This window comes from Leucopleurus acutus, assembly GCF_964270905.1.
Source record: "Leucopleurus acutus genome assembly, chromosome: X".
Lineage (NCBI taxonomy): Eukaryota > Metazoa > Chordata > Mammalia > Artiodactyla > Delphinidae > Leucopleurus > Leucopleurus acutus.
Window position 1 is genome coordinate 112,584,707 of NC_139148.1, and position 22,069 is coordinate 112,606,775.

The following is a 22,069-nucleotide window of genomic DNA, read 5'->3' on the forward strand; positions in this document are numbered from 1 at the left end:
ACGTTTTTGTAGAGAAAATCAGATATCTCATATTCACCTGATTGTACGTCATCATGGTAATCCACTACATATGTCTAAGATCACTTAACAATGCAAGAATACAGTGCATGCATAGGCTGCATTCTGTAAATAGGATTAACAGTTGAATTCAACCAAGGTCTTCCCTGGGGACAGATTGCTGGAAAATACATCTACGTGACATTTAAAAAAATAAATTAACCAATGACACTGGCTCCCATGAGACACATTGTTTCTTGTACATTCAATTCTATAACAGTTTTCCGTAGGTCTCTGCTGACATCCCCATCCCCAAAGACACAGAATTTCAAAACAGAAAGAAAAACAGAGAAATTGGAGCTCTTCTGTCTCTCCTGCATGAAGTGTTATATACACAAAGGAAAGATGTCTGTATATTAACACAATGTGAACTGTGACGTGGTGAGGTCATGTCGGTCTGGACTGTTTTTGTTATGCTGTGGTCACATATAACTTGCCCAAGGGAATGAAAAAAGTCTGTATGCACACTGACAAAGACTGGCAGGGGGCCTCAGGAAAATGAAAGCTGTGTTATAGCAGGGGAGTTTGATTTTTTCTTTAAAAAAATGTTATTATGATTACTTTTCTTCCCATTTTTATTTAATTAATTTTCCTCATCTGTAAAATAGGGATAACTATTGTATGTATTTAACATTTTTACTCTGAGGATGAAATGAAACCCTGGTGGATTGCCTGGCACACAACAGTTAACCCATACAATCCACACCGATATTTGGCTAGCATTAGCTAAACACCTATTATGTGCCAGGCACTGGCCTAAGACTCCAAGAAAAAAGTAAATTGTGGGAGGAAAAGTGACAATGGAAAGAAAAGCAGAGAGCTGATTTTCAAAGGTTTTATAAAGCAGTCTAAGAAATTTGGATTTTATCTTGAGGACAATAGGCTGCCTTTGAACTATTTTATGTAGATCTGGATAGCTTTAGACTTGTGATTTAGAAACATCATTCATTCTGTCAGCATTGGTGGAGAAAGGATTGGAAGGGAGGCAGGCTGGAGGCAGTAGTAATCCCGGGTACAAGTCATATGTGTGTTGCGGGGTAGAAGGGGGCAGTGTGCCCCAAACTAAGGCGATGGCAATAGGGGTGGACATGGGGAAAGCATTTTTAAATAACTTTTTAAAAATGTACAAAAATGTCATTATAGAGGATTAGCAAAAAATATGGAAAAGACTAAATAAAAAGAGAACTCGTATGTAATCCTTCTATTTATAGGAAAACTCTATTAACATTTTTTGTGTGTGTTTACCATTATGGGACTTTTCCTATGTATGTGCACACACATGAGGGGGGCTGTGCATGTGTGATATGTGTGTATGTGTGTATGCAGACTGAGATCTGTCAGCTTTATAACCTGAATTTTCTCCTAATATATCACAAACAACTTTCCACATCATTAAATATTCTTTGGTAATATCAATTTATATGGTTACTTAGTAATCCATACATGTACCATAAATGATTTAATTCAAACCTCTAGTATTAGACATTTATCAATAAAATGTTATTTTTTCCTTTTTCTTTCCTTTTTTCTTTTTTCTTTTGCTATTATAAACAGATTCTGGGCTAGACATCCTGGGAGCTAAATTTTTAGAAACTTCACATTTATTTTCTCAGCATAGAGCCCTAGAAGTTGAAGTGGAAGGTTGAAAGCTATGTTCGATTTTAAGATTTTTGATACATATTGACAAATTCTTTCCAGAAGGGTTGTATCAGATTACAGTCCCACTAGCAGTGTCTATAAATAGGAAGAGACCCATTTCAGAGTGATTTCAAGGATGGTGTCAACTGGATTTGGTGGGTGGAGAGGAGCAATGCATCCTTGGCAGAATATAGGGGCAGAAGCAATGTGAACTCTGTCAAGAGGAGCAAAGCAATGGGCAGGCCTAAGGAACAGGAGGCCGGGTGGATAAATGATGAGGAAAAAAAAAAAGAAAGGCAACCACAGGAGAGTGGGAGAAAATGAAAAAGAAAGAAAACTCTAGTGAAGTTATACACCCAGGTCACTTTAATTTACTGCTTTATTCTGCAAAAGTAGCAAATGTAGCAAACAGCTTATCTTTTTTTAGTGTTTGGCACTCTGTGGTACCAAGGTCCAGAGTTACATTCATGTGAATATGTTGATCCATTCTTTTCATCCAGTCACCATTTATTAGGTGTCTACCATGTACCAAGTACTATTCTGGATGCTTTGGGTATGGAGATGAGACCAGGTCCCTGCTCTCAAGGAGCTCACAGTCTAGGGGACAGGCAGACACATCCACAGACCAACACACTGTGGTTGGTCTAGCCTGTGGTACCAGCTAGAACAGAGGAAGTACAGGGTCCTGTGGGAGCCAGGAGCCTACTATTGCTTCCTGTGTGCATATGCATGTGTGTGTGTGGTAGAAGGAGGGGGAGGTGTAGCAAAGGCTTCACAGAGGTGTTGATATTTGAGCTGAGTCTTGAAGGAGTTTCTCAGATGGCTAAGGATCACAGATCATACTCATACTCCTTGTATATCTGTGCCACTGCTCTCAAGGACACTCAGTAAGGCAGTGAGGATGCTCGTGTGTAATCTAAACCCATTCGTGACAACAGCCTCCACTGTTACCTTAATGGATATATGTACATAGCCTGATTTAGGCAATAATATGCTCATTTTAGCATATAAAGGATAACAGGCACGTGGCATATAGGCTTTTAAAATAGTTCAGATGACACTAATAAAATAATAATAATATTCAAGTCTACCAAGTCCAAAGACACAGACATAGAGAATGGACTTGAGGACACGGGGAGGGGGAAGGGTAAGCTGGGACGAAGTGAGAGAGTGGCATGGACATATATACACTACCAAATGTAAAATAGATAGCTAGTGGGAAGCAGCCCCATAGCACAGGGAGATCAGCTCGGTACTCTGTGTCCACCTAAAGGGATGGGATAGGGAGGGTGGGAGGGAGACGCAAGAGAGAGGAGAAACGGGGATATATGTATACATATAGCTGATTCACTTTGTTACAAAGCAGAAACTAACACACCATTGTAAAGCAATTATACTCCAATAAAGATGTTAAAAAAAAAGTCTACCAAGTCCTACAAATTCTACCCCCTAAATGTCTCTCGACTCTGTTCCCTCCTCTCATATGTTGCTCCCTCAGGTCCTCACCAACTCTCTCTGGAGCAGAGTACCAGCCTCCTAACTGGTATCATCCCCTTCCAGTGCATCCGAAAGTGAAAATCTGATCATGGCGCTCCTCATCTAAAACATTTTAATGTTTTTTTTGTTGCCAACAACCAGTATTTTCCAAATTTCAGTCATTTGAGTATTACTTGCTGATTTTCCCATATTCACACACCATGTGTACTATTATTTACTTAATATTCCTATTTAAATCAACTTAAAACTGGTTACTTTGTATGTTCAGTAAACCTTTTCCTAAGTAACCTTAGATTTGATGATGTAATTCAGTTTTATTTTTATAAGCTACATTAGAATATATAATTTATAAAATTTTAAATGTTTGTGGGAATAAAGCATAACTACTATGGTAGATGCCCTATACATTTTGAGAAACACTGGCCTATGTGAGCACATCCAAACTTATCATCATTGTGTTCAAAGTTCTTCACAAATCAGCCCTGACCTCTTCTACAATTATGCCTTCATTTCCCCAAACAATCTGCACCCCAACCATGCTGAATTCCTCAACATTGAATGGACACGCCTTGCTCTTGTAAAAATCCCATGTCTTTCACAGTCTGCTCCCTTTATCTTAAATGCCTCCCCTCTACTCTTCTCTGCCTGGCAAACTCATTATCCTTGAAGACCTATCTGTCATGTCACCTCCTTACAGAAGCCTTCTTCCTGACTCTCCCTTACATTTAGTCACTCCTTCCTTCATCCTCCCATAGCACTTTGAACCTGTCTCTGTTATACTACATATTACATTATCTCAGCCTGATGGGCATCTATCTCCCCAACTAGACCTAGAGAAAGCTCACACCTCGTGCTCTGTTGCATCCCCAACACTTCACGTGGGGCAAAGGTCATGAAGGAGACCAAGTGCCCCAGAAGGTCACTTAAAGTCTAAGATAAAATAAAACCTAAAGTACTGTCAAGGTCCAAATAGCTTAGAGGCATGACATGTTTTTATAAAGAGAATCATCTAATTCAAAGATAGTAATACTGACTACAGTTTTGGCAGACACAATTTGCTACGGCTGCAGTAACAGTTAAGCTAATTTGCTTTTGGCAGCTACTTTACAGCAGACACATACTGACATAGAAACTAAAAGCGAATCATTTGTGTTTTTGCCAAGATGGTCAAATATATCTCACAATAATCTCTCCTTACCACAAATAGAAAGCTAAGAACAAAAGTGAACAGCAGGACCAGCAAACCATGGTGGACAGAGCATGGGCTCTGGAGTCAGAAATCTGCACACCCAAATCCCACCTCAACTCTCCTTACAATCTATGTGACTTTAGGTAGGTTGTTTAACTTCTTGACGTTTTAGTTCCCTCTTCTAGAAAAATGGGAAGACTAGTACCTGCTTCATAAGACTCTTAAGATAATGTGACAGAGTGCTTATGATAGCGCCAAAACATTTATGGGCTCAATAAATAGCAATCGTTATTGTTGCCCAATGAAATGACTACAATTCAGGTAATAGGATGCACAAGGACAGCAAATGCATTTCTTAAGAAAATCAATTTATATCACTAGGCTTTAAAAGTAACAACTATAGAGTGTAGCTAAGAATAGCCACAAACAAAACAGTCTATAAGACAAAGCTCTTCTTGGGTTTAAATTAAACTCACACCTGGAACATACCACCACACTTCTTTGTGTTCTCCAAGAATTGATCTCAAATCAGGTTCCCCTAGGATGAAAAAACAAAAATCACCCAATCTTAATTTGTTGTTCTTAATTTTACGATACAGAATAAAATCCAAACTATGTGGATGCTTTAAAGTGTCCTATTACTATGATCCCAAGCTTTTCAACACTATTTCTTCCCCAATCTATCCCTGCTGACACGTTTTACTCCAGTCAGGGAAGCCCACCTGTTATACAAGTGCTCCCTCTTCTATCTACCCTTCTCCAATTCCAACCCCAGTATGAAGAAGCAGTTTCTCCCTCCTCTTTGCCCATTTCAAGTCTACTTTACTCTTTCGAAACCCAAATTAAAATTCATCTCCTTCCCAAAGCCGATCAGGATTGATCTGGAAGGTAGATGAGAGTTTCAAGCCTTCAGCACTTCCAGGGTTAGGCTTGACTTTCCATAGATCAACCCCCCCAACCTCATCGGTATCCCCTTCCACTAACTCCTAAGCACTTTTCGCACGCGTTTGTAATAATAAAATAATACAGTCTCGTTTTGCGCAGTCTACTTTATTCCGTAGTTGGTGTGCCCCTTAAATATTTGTCAACATCAATCTTGCTGGTTTTTACAATAGGTCTAACTCGGTTTTTACAATAGGTCTAACTTGCCTTTTATTTTCATCAGAACACTGCAGTGAACCTTAAACACGTATTTCTCAAAAACGAGATTCCTTCCCTCTTCTGCTCCCCACCTCTTCTGGAAATTGAGGGGAAACCCTTTTCGCTCCAAAGACCTGGTCAGGGAAGGGGCAAGCGGCTGGAGGGGCCAATAAAGAGATGGCGACGATCCGGATCTCACCATCAAAGGGGCGGAAAGCGAAAAGTTGACAAAAAGTCACGCCCGGGGCGTGGCAAGGAATTCCCATGGCCCCAGAGGAAAAGGGGTGTGTGTGCATTGGGAGGGGTGTGTGCCCAAACCTTAAGTGCAAATTGAAAGAAGAGAGGAAAAAGAGATCGCCCAACTCCTGCAAGCAGTAAGGAGAGTCCAGACGCCGCCCAGGGAAGACCCTGGTGGAGAACCCTAACTTCAGATGTCTGAGGAGGCACAAGGCCGGGGTGGGGGATACGGGATGCCGTTGTGGAGGAAAAAGACAGCGGGCAGATTTGAGGGAAAAGAGAAAAAAGGCCACGCTCCCGAGTCTCCAGGGAAACGGCCGCGGTGAGCTCAGAAGCCCACCCCGACTCGCGGGCCCGACACCCCCCCACCGCGGAGGCGGAGCTGGGCGGAGTCAGGGCTGAGGCCCGCGGCTCTGGAAGCACCCTCCTCCCTAGGCCCCCTCAGTCCCACAGTCCCCAGCCTCAGCCGCTCAGGCTTTCTGTCTCTCTGACCTCCAGCTCCCCGGCTACCGAAGCTCAACTCCTTATAGAACCGCGGAAAATCGGGCCGGGGCGGCAGCTTCCGGGTGGGCGATACCCTCGCGGCGCCCCATGCCGGGCGACAGTCTTCTGAACTCCCCTCCTGGCGCTGCTGGCTTAGGCCCGGCGCCCAGGCCCAGGCCAGACTCTCACCCACCCCCACGGCCGCAGCTGCGTCTCCTATTGGCTACTGGTCACCAAGGAAGCCGGAGGCCCGAGCCCTTACCCTCATGGGAAATGTAGTTTGAAGTCTCTGGAGGTTGTTCTTCCTGGTGGGGGGAGGGAGGAGGGTGGAATCCAATATTGACATTGGCGGAGAGACTCAAGTGAAGACAGGGGATTGGGGGAGATGGAGTCAAGACACTTCTTTTTATATACCCACAATTCCTTCCCCGCCAGCCCCCTCCCGCATTTCCTATTGTCCCCATTTTCGGCTCGAGGAGGGTATTCTGGATGTTGTAGTTTGGAGTGTGCTGTCTTAGAGAATCTCCCTTCTTGGGGTATGGGGTTGTGCTTGTGGGGACAGATGAAGGTTGTAGATTGATTTTACTGTTGGTTAAGCTACTTGCATTTGGGGGGCAAACACTTTATTTTTATTTATTTATTTATTTTTTTGCGGTACGCGGGCCTCTCACTGCTGTGGCCTCTCCCGTCGCGGAGCACAGGCTCCGGACGCGCAGGCTCAGCGGCCATGGCTCACGGGCCCAGCCGCTCCGTGGCATGTGGGATCTTCCCGGACCGGGGCACGAACCCGTGTCCCCTTAGTCGGCAGGCGGACTCTCAATCACTGCGCCACCAGGGAAGCCCTGGGGGGCAAACACTTTATATCGTGATTTGAAATTCTCATTGAGTTTTGATTCAGTGGCTTTTAAAAAGTGTTATTTATGCTCTGATAAGCTTAGAATTTTGACTGGACCTTTAAAGTTGTCAGAGTGTGTTCTGTGTGAACCATGTGCATTAGAATCACTCTAAAGTTTCTGGAAAATGTATACTTTGTTTTTAATTGGGAATCATATTTTTTATTTTGAAATGGTGTCACAGTAGGCATAGAAATGTGATTGAAGCCAGCCAGAAGAAACCTGTTTAACCTATAATGAAGCCATGCTATGAAGAACAGTGGCCACGATCATTGGTGTAATATAGCAGCTTAGAACAGATATACAACTTGAATAATAAGAAATAACTGTATATTTCTTTAAGAAACTATCTTTTTAGTAAAACGTATGTTTAAAGATGTGGATAAAGGAATATGTGGGACACCAAAACACTTTGAAGTGATTAAAAAGTTGAAGCAAATGGTTGTTTATTAGGACTAATTTCACTCCTGACTGTTGACTTTTCTTTTCTTTATTAGAGATGAATCCTTATAGCTGAATGGATCGTTACAATTGGGTTACTACAATTTTACTCTTAAGGACAACTTTTTGACCTCCAAGTGGAATGAAGGGAAAGAAAGAGGAATTGCATTTTGCCAAGGTAATTGCCTAAAATTTTAACAAGTGACATGAAGGAAGAAGATGATTTAATAGTTTCAATAATTTATTCAGCCAATTGCTTTGTGCAAGGCCCTGGACTAGTCACAATTGATACAGAATTGGAAAATAGTCCTTCCTCTGAAGCAGCTCATAATCTAAGAAGAGAGATAGACTATACAATGTGCAAAGTGTACTAAAAAGTTCTATACAGGGTTCTGTAGGACCACAGAAGAGGAAGAACTCATTCCACTTCTGGAGAAAGAAATGCTTGAATGATGAGCCTTGGTGAACCAGTAAGATATTTGTCATCTTTGGGGCAGGGAGGTTAATCATATTCCATACAGAGAAATAAGGATGTGAGAGAGTGCAGGAAACAAACAAACAAAAAAACTTCCATACTGCAGGAACTAGATGGGGCAGGAATAGGGGCCCATTCCAATGAGTTCAAAATATAACCTGAAAGCAGTAAAGAACCATCAAAGGATTTTAAGCAAGGAAATGATATGATCAGTTGGATTTGATGACAATTTGGGTATGAAAAGGGAGGGAAAGGAAGGCGTCCATTGTGACTCCCAAGTTCTGATGTGGAAGAGTGAATGGTAGTACCATTCATTGAGATAGGGAACCCAGAAAGAGTAGCAAGTTTTGTGAGGGATAGGAGGGATTCAGTTTGGGACATTTAAAAATTTGAGGAATCTGTGTAACGTTTGTGTGGAGATGCCTCGTAGGCTGTAAGGAAATGTAGGTCTGAAGCACAGGAGAGAGGTCTGGGTTAGAACTAAACATTTGGGAGACATCAATAATAAATAGTAATTAAATAAGTAAATATGAACTAAATTTCATGTAGAGAGTGTTTAGAATAGTAAATTTTAGAAGGACAAAGATTCAGTATGGAACCCTAGAAAATAACCGTATTCAAGTAGTAGGTAGAGGAAAACATGCCTTCAAAGGAAGCTTAGAAGGAATGGTCTGATAGATGAAGCAACAGAAAACAAAGTAGAATCACTGGAATATTGTGCAGAGAGGTCAAATAAGAGGACAGAAGAATAACAAGGAACTACTCATTCATCCATTCAACAAATATTTGTTGAGTACTTACAACATTCCAGGCACAATTTTAGATGTTGGGAATAGAGGAGTGGGGAAAAAAAAAACCAAAGCCCAGACCATATCTCTTTCCTTTGGAGCTTATATTCTAATGGGGGAAACTATCAATAAATAATTAATAATTAAAATACATAGCAGTGGAATTCCCTGGCAGTCCAGTAGTTAGGACTCTGCACTTCTGTGCTTTTGCTGCTGGGACCCCAGGTTTGATCCCTGGTTGGGGAACTAAGATCCCACAAGCTGTGCAGTGTGGCCAAAAGAAAAAAAAAGAAAGAAAATACATAGCAGTGACACTTAATATTTCTACAAGGCTTATTGGAATGTGTGTGTATGTGTATTTACACATACAAAGGTGAGACGCTTGATGTATTGTTGGTAGAAAGTATGCTTGAAAATACATCCAGGAAAAAATGCTTGAGTATAAGACGAATTTGTGAAATAGAGACCCAGGGTAAATCAGTCTGGCTGTATTTATAGATCAATTGGTAGGCCAAGGTTAAAGCTGAAGAGCCAGTGTACAGCTGAAGTCATGGGCAGAGTTCAGGTTTATAATGTGGAAAGTGTTTGGCTTCAGTCTTCGACTTAGATAAAGGCTTAGTCGATCTGTTGCTATCTTTACAAGTCAGTGTGGATCCATGGTTAGAGGACCATGGAACCAAGTTTAGGGCCAGCCTGTTATTAGTGTTAGGCCCCAGTGTTATAGCCATGGTTCTCTCTGTGACAAAGATCAGAGCATATTTCTGACCAGCGTGAAAGCTCATTCTGAGGCTGCCTTTAGTCCAGTGTAGCCTGAGTTATACTCATTGTGAAGTCAGTGTACAAGATTTGGGTTCAAATTTTAGCCAGTATTAGGATTTAGTTTATATAAGAGAGGATGTGTTCTAAGATCAGTGTTGGGGCTCAGTCTGTGGACCACCCTTAGACAGACCACATCCAGGGTTAGGGCTCAGCTTAAGGTTTGACTTTAGTTTTTGGTCAGTGTTGGAATCACTTTCATTTCTAGGTTTGGGAATCAGTAAAGGCCAGTATCATAGCTCAGTCAGGGCTTACAGTTCATGCTGATTGTGTTGCCTGGGGCAAGGCTAAATAAGAATTTGAACAGGATTTATGTTCAGTCTTTCATCAGGTAAAGTTTCAATTATTGTTCATGGTTAGAGTTTATTTTTGGTCCAGTGTTAGGCCTCAGGCTGTGGCCATTGTTAATGCACAGTCAGTGTCTAAGTTTAATATTCAGTTTGTTGCCATGTTAGGATATTACCTATCATGTGCCCTAGTTTTGTCTCAGACCAAAGTTAGCATTTCATCTATGGACAATGTTAGAGTATAGTTTGTGGCCAGGATTTTAACGATGAATATGAACAGAATTTGGGATGCATATTTGCCCAAAGTACTTCCAAGCTGTGGTTTCTGACTTTAGCCAGTGTCAGGGTTCTGTCTTTGCCCATATTGGAATGGTCTGTGGAGCTAAGTCACAGTGGCCAGTGTTGTACCTCATTCTGCAGCCAGAGCCTGGTTCAGTCAGCGACCTGTATTAACATTTCATCTTGGCCTGTGTCAGAGTTGATTCTGCTGGTAGCTGTCCTATTTTGACTTTGTGTAGAGTTTCTGTTCAGTGAGTGCTGGTGTTGGTGCTATCTGATTAAGCTTTTGATTTTCTATTAACATTCTGGCTTATATAATTCCAGTATTGTTCCATACACAATACACTTATTTTTGTTTATTTAGACACTTGAAAGAAGCTTATCATTATTAGTAGCTGGATTGTGTGTTAGGAGATTAATTTGTCAAACATTCTTAGATAAGTTCTTTAATAATGATATTAATTTTATTGAGCTCCTGCTGTGGCAAGTTCTGTTGATTGGTTAACCCAAAACCTTTAAAGTACCCCTTTTCCTTACCTTCCTCAAAATATAGACTCTAAAAGCTAATACACACACACAAAAGAAACTAACACTACTTTTCTCAGGTGCTTTTTCATCAATGAGGCACAAAAAGAAATATGCTTTGACTTATGGAAAAATTTATTTTCCTGATTAAAGGGACAAAAATCATGGCCAATCTTCCTTCTATTTCTTTTGAAAAAGCTTTATTTATGCATAATTGATATACAAAAAAATTCCACATATTTAATATATACATTTTGGTGAGTTTGGACATATGCATATACCCATGACACTATCACCATAATCAAGGCACTGAACATATACATCACCTCCAAAAATTTCCTTCTGTTCTTTTGTGGATTTTCTGTGTGTGTGTGTGTGTGTGTGTGTGTGTGTGTGTGTGTGTGTGGTAAGAACATTTAACATGAAATCTATCCTCTTAACATATTTTAAAGTGCACAATACTGTATTTTTAACGATAGGCACTATGTTGTAAGTCTAGAACTTATTCATCTTGTAAAACTAAAACTTTATACTCACTGAGCAATAACTCCCCATTTCCTCCTCTTCCCAGCCCCTGGCAACCACCATTCTTTTCTCTGCTTGTATGAGTTTGACTATTTTAGTTACCTCGTATAAGTGGAATTATGAATATTTGTCCACCTGTGTTTGGCTTTTTCGCTTAGCATAATGTCTTCTATGTTTATCTATGTTGTCACAAATGGTAGGATTTCCTTCTTTTTAAGGTTGAATAATAGTTTATGTATATAAATATATCATATCACATATATATATATATGTCAATGATATGCCTATTTTTAATTTTTGGTGGAACCTCCATACTTTTTTCCATAGTGACTGCACCATTCTCTATTTCCACCAACAGTGTATAAGAGCTCCAATTTCTCCACATCCTCACTGACACTTTTTTTTAACTGATTTTTTTTCTTTCCAGTTTTATTGAGATATAATTGACATACAGCACTGTATAAGCTTAAGGTGTATAACATCATGATTTGACTCAAATACATCATGAACTGGTGACCACAATAAGTTTAGTGAACATCCATCATCTCATACAGACGCAAAATTAAAGAAATAGAAAACAAATTTTTTTCCTTGTGAGGAGAATTATTAGGATGTACTCTCTTTTTCTTCCTCTCTCTCTCTCTTGCTTAAAGCAAACAAGTAATTTTCTTTTTCTTTCTTCCTTCCTTCCTTTCTTGGAGTATACTTGATTTACAATATTGTGTTAGTTTCAGGTATAGAGCAAAATGGTTCAGTTATTTTTTTCAGATTATACTGCATTATAGGTTATTACAAGTTATCAAATATAATTCCTTGTGCTATACAGTAAATCCTCATTGCTTATCTTTTATATATAGTGGTTTGTATCTGTTAATCCCGTACCCCTAATTTGTTCCTCCCTCCCTCCCTCTCACTTTGATATCACTTATATGTGGAATCTAAAAATAATACAAATAAAACTATATACAAAAACAGACTTACAGATGTAGAAAACAAACTTATGGTTACCAAAGAGGAGAGGATTTACTGTCTTAACACCTTTCATATATAGCATACAGCAGTGTCAATTATATTGATCATGCTGTACATTACATCACTATACTTATTTATCTTATAACTAATAGCTTGTACCTTTTGACCACCTTCATCCAATTCCTTCTGCCGCCCCCCACCCCTTGCATCTGGTAACCACAAATCAGATCTGTTTTTCTATGAGTTTGTTTTTGAACTATAATTGATCTACAATGCTATGTTAGTTCCTGGTGCACATACAGCACAAATTCTATATTTCTATACATTTCAAAATGATCACCACGAGAAGTCTAGTTACCACCTGTCCTCATACGAAGATATTACATAGTTATTGACTATATTCCCCACACTGTGCATTTCAAATCGGTGACTCATTTATTTTGTAACTGGAAGTTTGTACCTCTTAATCTCCCTCACCTGTTTCTCTCCTCCTCCCATCTCTTTCCCCTCTGACAACTACCTGTTTGTTGTCTGTATCTATAACTCTGTTTCTGTTTTGTTATGTTCATTCATTTGTTTTGTGTTTTTAGATTCCACATGTATGTTAAATCATACAGTATTTGTCTCTCTCTACCTGACTTATTTCACTTAGCATAATACCCTCTAGGTCCATCCATGTTGTGACAAATGGCAAAATTTCGTTCCTTTTTATGGCTGAGTAATATTCCATTGTATAAATATATACCACATCTTCTTTATACATTCACCTATTTTTTTTTTACATTACATTGGTCTTTTGCTTTTTATTTTTCTCAGTAGGACATATACATTCACCTATCGATGGACACTTAGGTTGCTTCCGTATCTTGGCTATTGCAAATAATGCTGCAGTGAACATAGGGACACACATATATTTTTGAATTAGTCTTTTCATTTTCTTTGGATAAATACCCAGGAGTGGAATTGCTGGATAGTATGATAGTTCCATTTTTAATTTTTTGAGGAATGTTCAGACTGTTTTCCATAGTGGCTGCACTAATTTACATTCCCACCAATGGTGCACAAAGGTTTCCTTTTCACCACATCCTTCTTAGCACTTGTTATTTGTGTTCTTTTTGATAATAGCAATTCTGACAGGTGTGAGGCGATATCTCATGGTTTTGATTTGCATTTTCCTGATGATTAATGACCTTGAGCATCTTTTCATATACCTGTTGACCATTTGTATGTCTTCTTTGGAAAACGGTCTATTCAGTTCCAGCTGAATTTTATGATTGTTTTTTCTTTAAAATGCCATTTCATTTAAAATGCCATTGGGGGACTTCCCTGGTAGCACAGTGGTTAAGAATCCACCTGCCAATGCAGGGGACACGGGTTTGATCCCTGATCCAGGAAGATCCCACATGCCACGGAGCAACTAAGCCGGTGCACCACATCTACTGAAGCCCATGCACCCTAGAGCCCACGTGCCGCAACTGCTGAGCCCATGCAGCACATCTACTGAAGTCCATGCACCCTAGAGCCCACGTGCCGCAACTGCTGAGCCCACGCAGCACAACTACTGAAGCCCGCATGCTCTAGAGCCCACGTGCCGCAACTACTGAGCCTGCATGCTGCAACTGCTGAAGCCTGCGTGCCTAGAGCCTGTGCTCCGCCACAAGAGAAGCCACCACAATGAAAAGCCCGTGCATCGCAATGAAGAGTAGCCCCCACTCGCCGCAACTAGAGGAAGCCCACACACAGCAACGAAGACCCAATGCAGCCAAAAATAAAAATAAAATGCCATTGGGATTTTGATAGGTATTGCATTGGCTCTGTAGACCACTTTGGGTAGTATGGACATTTTGACAATATTAAGTCTACAATCCATGAATGAGGGATGCCTTTCCATTTATATTCATCTGCTTTAATTTCTTTCATCAGTATTTTATGGTTTCCAGTGTATAAGTCTTTCACCTCCTTGGTTAAGTTTATTCCTACGTATTTTGTTGCTTTGATGCTATTGTAAATGAGATGTTTTCTTAATTTAATTTTCAGATAGTTTGTTGTTAATATATAGAAATGCAACTGATTTTTGTATCTGATTAACCTTTTACCAGAGTTTGAGGATTACCAATGTCCAGGTTAAAACTTACTATGAAGAAGGTTTTAGGGCTAAGACTGTAAACATGTTTCTCAGGTTGGCTGCCAATGTTATATGTCAGTCTACAAATAAAGCTAGTGTGAGAATGGGCAACACATAGGATCCAGCTTGTGTTTAGATTTAGAGACTCAGGCAGCAATCAGGGTTTGGGGCTAAGGCTGTTGCCAGGGTTTGAGTTTAGAGTGTTCATGTCCTATTGTCAATTTGGGACTTGGACTCTGGCTAGTGTGCTTAGCAGGCATTCTGGTATCAGTAGTAGAGTTCAGTCTGTGCTGATTTTTGGCCTCCCTACGCTGCCCAGTGTCATGGGTACATCTCTCCCCAGTTGAGGGCTAGGATTGTGGCCAGACTGATTGCTCAATCTCAAGCTAGTGCTAGGACTCAGTTTGTGGCCACTAATATGGTGAAATTTGTTTACGGGGTTAAGAATCAGTGTGTGACAAAGTTTAGTACTCAATCTTAGCCTGTTGTTAGTTCTAATAATATGAGGAGGGTTTTGATTTAACCTTGTAGAGTTAGGAATCATTCTTCAGCCAGGCTTAGGGTTTAGTCTTTGGGTCTCAGATTATGGGCAGGATTTACAGTCTTTGTCCCAGGGCAGTGCTCAGAATGTACCCAGCAATAGAGCTCCCATGGTGCGCCCTTTACCATGGTGAGTTGTATCTGTGCTCAGGGTTAAAATTAATCTCTTGTTAGGTTTTCGGCAAAGACTAAGAAAAATATTTGGGTTTTTTTGTCCTTAATTCCTATTCAAAGTTTGGGTTCAGTCTTTGCTAAGTTTTGGTGAACCGTTCAGTTTCTGATGTTGGCTGTGTCTGTGGCTAGGATTAAGGTTAAAGCTGTGGTCGGAGTTGGGATTCAGTCTGGGGCTCGCATTTAGCCAGAGATAGGTTCAGTCTACCCCAAAGATTCAGGATCAGTCATTAGCCATTTTGGGAGCGTAAGTTTTATTTTCAGGGTGAAAACTCAGGCTAGAGGTTAAGTCTTATGGGCTCAGTCTGTGATGAGAGTTAAGAATTCAGCCTGTGACCGGAAACTGAGTTGCTAAGCAGTTAGAGGCTATAAGATTTAGGGGCAAAATCAGTGGCCATTGATGGGGCTCAGGTTCAGTGGATTATTCCATAGTCAGATTTATGAACTCAGTATCTGGCCAGGTTTAGAACTTGAGCTATGAACAGAGTTAAGTCTCAGGCTGTGGCTGTGTTCAGGGTTCTATCTGTGAACAGGATTAGGGCATAAGATGTGGTTGGACTATATCCTCAAGCTTTGAAGAAGATTTGGTTTCACTTCTTGGCCAGGATTAAGGCACAGTCTTTGGCCAAGTTTAGAGTTCAGTCTCTGTACATGTTTTTGTTTCTGTATGAGGCCAAGTTTAGTAGTCATTCTGTTGCCAATATTTGGGGTCATTTTCTGGTTAGTGCTAAGTCGGTGGAAATTGTAGCTGGGTAGGTTTCCAAGATCAGATCTCAGGCTGTGACCGAGTTAGAGCCTCAGTTTGTGGTCAGGGTTAGAGCTCGGTCAGTGCGTATGCTGAGCACTCATTTTGTGGTCAGTGGAGGATATTAAGTATATCCCAGAGTTAGTCACAGTTTGTAGCTCAAGCTTGAGACTCAGCCTGGGACAGGTTTAGAGGCTATGTCTGATCATAGGTTGGATCTCTGTATCACGAATTAAGGGCTTATCAGTAGCCATAGTTAGGGTTCAATAGGAGATCAAGGTTAGAGACTCATTCTGGGACTGGTCATAACTACACTACTTAGTCTTGGACCAGACATAGCCAGTGAGTATGTGACTAGGGACTCAATTTAATCAGAGTTAAGGCCTTGGAGTATGGCCAGAAAGAGGCTCAGTTTATGGATAGAATTGAGGTCCCTATCTGGGACGGTGGTTAAGGTTTCAGTCTGAAATTAGGGTTAAGTCTCCAAGTTCAGAGTTAGGGATTCAGGCTATGTCTTAGGTTAGGTATGTGGTTGGAGCCCAGGGTTAAACACAGGAATTGTATTCAGTGTTAGCAGCTTGGTCTCTGACCAGAATTAAGAGACCTGCTCTTCAGCCTGTGGTCAGTGATAGTGGTTTGTTAATTATATCTGAATAAAGTTATCATAAAAAAAAGTTTTAAAAAAAGAAGAGGACTCCTACAAACAAAATAGCAGGCATGATTCAAGGAAGGAAACATGGAAAGAGGCTGATTACTGAATCAGGACCAGCAGTGTCCTTGCTGTCTCAGAGTTTTATGCTTTGGAGGGGCAAGACATGAGACTGAGGTGAAAGGAAGAAACTGGTCAATAGGAAGCTGTACCCCAGGGAAGTGGATATGTGCTTTTTGAAGGAGAGAACCTTTTAAAAGTTGTCTGGGTGGAAGTAGTGCAAGTTTTAAAAATTTGCAAAGGATGGAAACTCCCATTTGCTAAGTTCTTCCATCACCTTCTTAGTGCCAGTAATGGGCTTTCCTGAGCACTCTTTCTAAAGTATTCCCCCACCTTTCCCCACACTACACTGATCTCCATCATACTCCCATATGCTCAAAAATTATCTGTGGAAAGCATTCACACATTTTTTTCACTCATATTCTCCCATTAAATCTTAATGACTGTCCTTTATGATAAGTGTTCTTATCACCATTATACAGATGAGGAAACCAGTTAAGCTAATTAAGAGACTAACAGGGTCACACAGCTGGTAAACGCAGAGCCAGGTTTCAGATCCAGTTTTACCTTACTCCATGCTATGCTCTTTGCATGCCACTACTTGGCCTGTATTAAGTTTGTAAGATTTGCATCTCACCTTCACCCCTTGACTTGATAAACTTCATTTCATTTAATTCCCACAACAACTCTGCAGAGTTGTTCATATTACTATTTTCCCCCTTTTACAGTTGAGGAAATACGTTCAGAGAGGTTAAGTGATTTTTCTCAAAGTCACACAGCTAATACCTGGCAGAGGTGAGATTAGAACCTAAATATGTCCAACCCTCAGCTGAAGTTTTTCCTGGTTTATCATGCTGCCTCAGAATACCTCAGCCTCCAGGAATGACTTTTGATGGACATTGTGGACTTTACTGCAGGCTGATGTCGGGAAGGATTTAGTGGTAGAAATATGTGAGGCTTCCACTATGCCATTCATTACAGTGATTTAAACCTGTGAGGGATTGAGAGTGCACAGAAGGGGGCATACCATAAGCTCCATGGGGTAGATGCGCTGGAGGGCACCCCGTCCGTGAGAATCACTAAATATAAAATGAGAATTACTGATGGTGTATTATGCATGTGACGAATGTAGGAGTGGAAAAAAGGTTGATGGTCGCTGAAGTAGGCTTCCATATTTTTGTCTATATCTAAGGACCAGCCCTGCCAACTGTATTTCTATGAAGCTTACCGCCAACTTTCCATCATTTCCACTGTCTGCTTATGACTTGGCTTATCTACATTATATCAGACATCCACATATTCCCCTAGGAAGTTTATATGCTGAGGTCAAGAGGAATTAATTATATTTCTGCCTTTGATATGGCTGAGTAAGCTCCTACTGGACCTATGGGACAGCATCAAGACCAACACAATCACAATGGGAGTCCTAGGAGAGAAGAGAGGAAGGGGTAGAAAGAATATTAGAGGCAATAATGGCCAAAAACTTCCCTAATTTGATGAAATGCATGAATCTACACATCTACAAACTCCAATAGAATAAAATTAAGCCACTTTTCTTTCTTTTTTTATTTTCCAGCTTTATTGAGGTATAATTGACAGATAAAATTGTAAGATATTTAAAGTGTACAACATGTTGGTTAGATATATGAGTTAACATATCAGTCACCTCACGTATTTCCTTCCTTCCTTCCTTCCTTCCTTCCTTCCTTCTTCCCTCCCTCCCTCCCTCCCTCCCTCCCTCCCTCCTTCCCTCTCTCTCTCTCTCTCCCTCTCTTTCTTTCTTTACTGAGAATATTTAAGTTCTACTCTCTTAGCAAATTTCAATGAAACAATCCAATGTACTTTTCAATGCTATGGTCGACACATATTTTTTGGCTATAGTTTAGTACCCTTTCTCCAGATAAAATCTTGTGCATGAATTCAGTATATTAAAAGAGCACATCAGAGCTGTTCTGTTCTAGTCGTTCCTGATGCCAGCCATGGTCAGCACTTGGCCATAATGTACACAGTGCTTCTATCCTAAGGTCATGTTCTCTGCATGTATAGTGGGCATAACTTTGCCTTAAGTGATCCACAACCCTACACTCAAAGTACTGTGCACTTTGGGGGCTTCAGGCTGGAGGACAAGTGCTGTCTCTGGCTGGAAAAAGTGAAGAATGGACCTGTATCCCAAAACCAAGGAGGCTTCAGCATGGCTTCATTTGTGGGTCTCACTTTTCTTTTGCTCCTCCTTGACTGACCTGAATATGGACCATGATCCATTATCTATAATACCAAAATTCAGTAATCTCTAAAAACCATAAGTTTTCATAAGTTTGCCACCAAAACTCATAGGCAGCAAAACTTGACCTGAATTGATATGAGGCTATGTATAGTCTTTATTTAACCTGTTTATGTGACTATCCATTTCACTATGAAATACTAATGTGTTTGTAACACCCCCCGGGGGTATTATATAATATACCATATACTCACCATATTGCCTGTCCAAAATACCCCAAATTCTGAATTTCAGAAAATGTCAAACTCTAAGGGTTTTGTATGAGGAATTTTAGACATGTATATTCTTTTCTCCTTGCTGTCTTGTTCTAATGTCACCTTCCTCACTTTGTCCAACACCGAGCAACAGCTGCCAAGGCCAGGGAATGAAAACACTGATTTTTTTTCCTTTACTTTTACCCTATATGGGTCTTTTAATTTAAAAGTAGGTTTCTTGTAGAGGACATAGTTGTGTCTTGCTTTTTTATTCTATGTGAAAAATCTATGTCTTCTAAGCGGTATATTTAGACAACTTGCACTTATTGTAATTATTGATATAGTTTGCTTGAAATGTACCATCATGCTAGCTGTTTTCTATTTATTCCATTTCTTCTTTGACTTTAAAATTTTTATACTTTTTAAAAATTGAGCATTTTATTCCATTCTACCTCTACTATTGGCTTTTAATTTGTACCTCTTTTTAAAAATTCAGTGGTTTCCTAGAGTTTACAATATACATCTTTAATTAACTGGGATCTATAATAGAAATAAGATGAATTTTTTCTTAGAAACAAATTCAATAGAAAATATGAAACACCTTTACAAAGTATTTGCCTAGACCAGAGAAACTGAATGTAATAACTGGGAACAGTGTCCTTACTTAGACCTAATATAGTATGTGCCACTCTCATAGTCTATAAGTGGGTAAAGTTGAAAATTATGTAGACCTGACCCAAACGAGGGTGCCTTGTTCCTTTCCTGACTACTCTATATGCCACCCTGGCTTGTATATATGAGGCTTGACTTGAAAGTGAGAAATTCAGCTGTCAGGACACTGAATTTTTTTTTGGCAGCAAATCTACATATCATAAAATAAATAATAATAACTTACTATGACAGGAGAGGAAGTGGTAAGCAAAATAATATCTTTATTTTTAAAATTTAATTTAATTTTTTTAACATCTTTATTGGAGTATAATAGTTTTACAATGGTGTGTTACTTTCTGCTTTATAACAAAGTGAATCAGCTATACATATACATATGTCCCCATATCTCTTCCCTCTTGCATCTCCCTGCCTCCCACACTCCCTATCCCACCCCTCTAGGTGGTCACAAAACACTGAGCTGATCTCCATGTGCTATGCAGCTGCTTCCCACTAGCTATCTATTTAACGTTTGGTAGTGTATATATGTCCATGCCACTCTCTCACTTTGTTCCAGCTTACCCTTCCCCCTCCCCATATCCTCAAGTCCATTCTCTAGTAGGTCTGCATCGTTATTCCCGGCTTGCCCCTAGGTTCTTCTGACATTTTTTTTCTTTTTTTTTTAGATTCCATATATATGTGTTAGCATATGGTATTTGTTTTTCTCTTTCTGACTTACTTCACTCTGTATGACAGACTCTAGGTCCATCCACCTCACTACAAATAACTCAGTTTCGTTCCTTTTTATAGCTGAGTAATATTCCATTGTATATATGTGCCACATCTTCTTTATCCATTTATCTGTTGATGGACACTTAGGTTGCTCCCATGTCCTGGCTATTGTAAATAGAGCTGCAATGAATATTTTGGAACATGACTCTTTTTGAATTCTGGTTTTCTCAGGATACATGCCCAGAAGTGGGATTGCTGGGTCGTATGGTAGTTCTATTTTTAGTTTTTAAAGGAACCTCCATACCGTTCTTCATAGTGGCTGTATCAATTTACATTCCCACCAACAGTGCAAAAGGGTTCCCTTTTCTCCACACCCTCTCCAGCATTTATTGTTTCTAGATTTTTTGATGATGGCCATTCTGATTGGTGTGAGATGATATCTCATTGTAGTTTTGATTTCCATTTCTCTAATGATTAATGACATTGAGCATTCTTTCATGTGTTTGTTGGCAATATCTTCTTTGGATAAATGTCTATTTAAGTCTTCTGCGCATTTTTGGATTGGGTTGTTTGTTTGTTTGACATTGAGCTGCATGAGTTGCTTGTATGTTTTGGAGATTAATCCTTTGTCAGTTGCTTCATTTGCAAATATTTTCTCCCATTCTGGGGGTTGTCTTTTCGTCTTGTTTATGGTTTCCTTTGTTGTGCAAAAGCTTTTAAGTTTCATCAGGTCCCATTTGTTTATTTTTGTTTGTAATTCCATTTCTCTAGGAGGTGGGTCAAAAAGAATCTTGCTGTGATTTATGTCATAGAGTTTTCTGCCTATGTTTTCCTCTAAGAGTTTGATAGTTTCTGGCCTTACATTTAGGTCTTTAATCCATTTTGAGCTTATTGTTGTGTATGGTGTTAGGGAGTGATCTAATCTCATACTTTTAAAGGTACCTGTCCAGTTTTCCCAGCACCACTTATCGAATAGGCTGTTCTTTCTCCACTCTACATTCCTGCCTCCTTTATCAAAGATAAGGTGACCATATGTGCGTGGGTTTATCTCTGGGCTTTCTATCCTGTTCCGTTGATCTATATTTCTGTTTTTGTGCCCGTACCATACTGTTTTGATTACTGTAGCTTTGTAGTATAGTCTGAAGTCAGGGAGCCTGATTCCTCCAGCTCCGTTTTTCGTTCTCAAGATTGCTTTGGCTATTCGGGGCCTTTTGTATTTCCATACAAATAGTGAAAAATTTTGTTCTAGTTCTGTGAAAAATGCCAGTGGTAGTTTGATAGGGATTGCATTGAATCGGTAGATTGCTTTGGGCAGTAGAGTCATTTTCACAATGTTGATTCTTCCAATCCAAGAACATGGTATATCTCTCCATATATTTGTATCATCTTTAATTTCTTTCATCAGTGTCTTATAATTTTCTGCATACAGGTCTTTTGTCTCCTTAGGTAGGTTTATTCCTAGATATTTTATTCTTTTTGTTGCGAAGGTAAACAGGAGTGTTTTCTTAATTTCACTTTCAGATTTTTCATCATTAGTGTATAGGAATTCAAGAGATTTCTGTGCATTAATTTTGTATCTTGCTACTTTACCAAATTCATTGATTAGCTCTAGTAGTTTTCTAGTAGCATCTTTAGGATTCTCTTTATATAGTATAATGTCATCTGCAAACAGTGACAGCTTT

The 22,069-nt window shown here is 39.8% G+C and overlaps 2 protein-coding genes across 5 annotated transcripts in view; one reads left to right on the plus strand and one right to left on the minus strand.

The window, feature by feature from the left end:
- ENOX2 (ecto-NOX disulfide-thiol exchanger 2) overlaps window positions 1-6,375 on the minus strand; it is a 283,748-nt gene extending 277,373 nt beyond the window's left edge. For 2 of the 4 annotated variants that reach the window (XM_082864649.1, XM_082864646.1), the window contains exons 1-2: window positions 6,251-6,310; window positions 4,871-4,919 (exon numbers count right to left, since the gene is read on the minus strand). The gene's annotated coding sequence lies outside the window, so the exon portion shown is untranslated. Of the gene's footprint in view, window positions 1-4,859; window positions 4,920-6,250 lie in introns of those variants that run through there. The other 2 variants (XM_082864650.1, XM_082864651.1) reach the window with 2 other exon arrangements.
- A 1,342-nt stretch (window positions 6,376-7,717) lies between these two features.
- Window positions 7,718-22,069, plus strand: part of ARHGAP36 (Rho GTPase activating protein 36) — a gene marked incomplete at both ends in the record, with an annotated part of 153,081 nt that continues 138,729 nt past the window's right edge. The window contains one exon of the mRNA XM_082864653.1: window positions 7,718-7,753. Within this exon, the coding sequence (XP_082720779.1) occupies window positions 7,718-7,753 (36 nt within the window). The remainder of the gene's footprint in view (window positions 7,754-22,069) is intronic.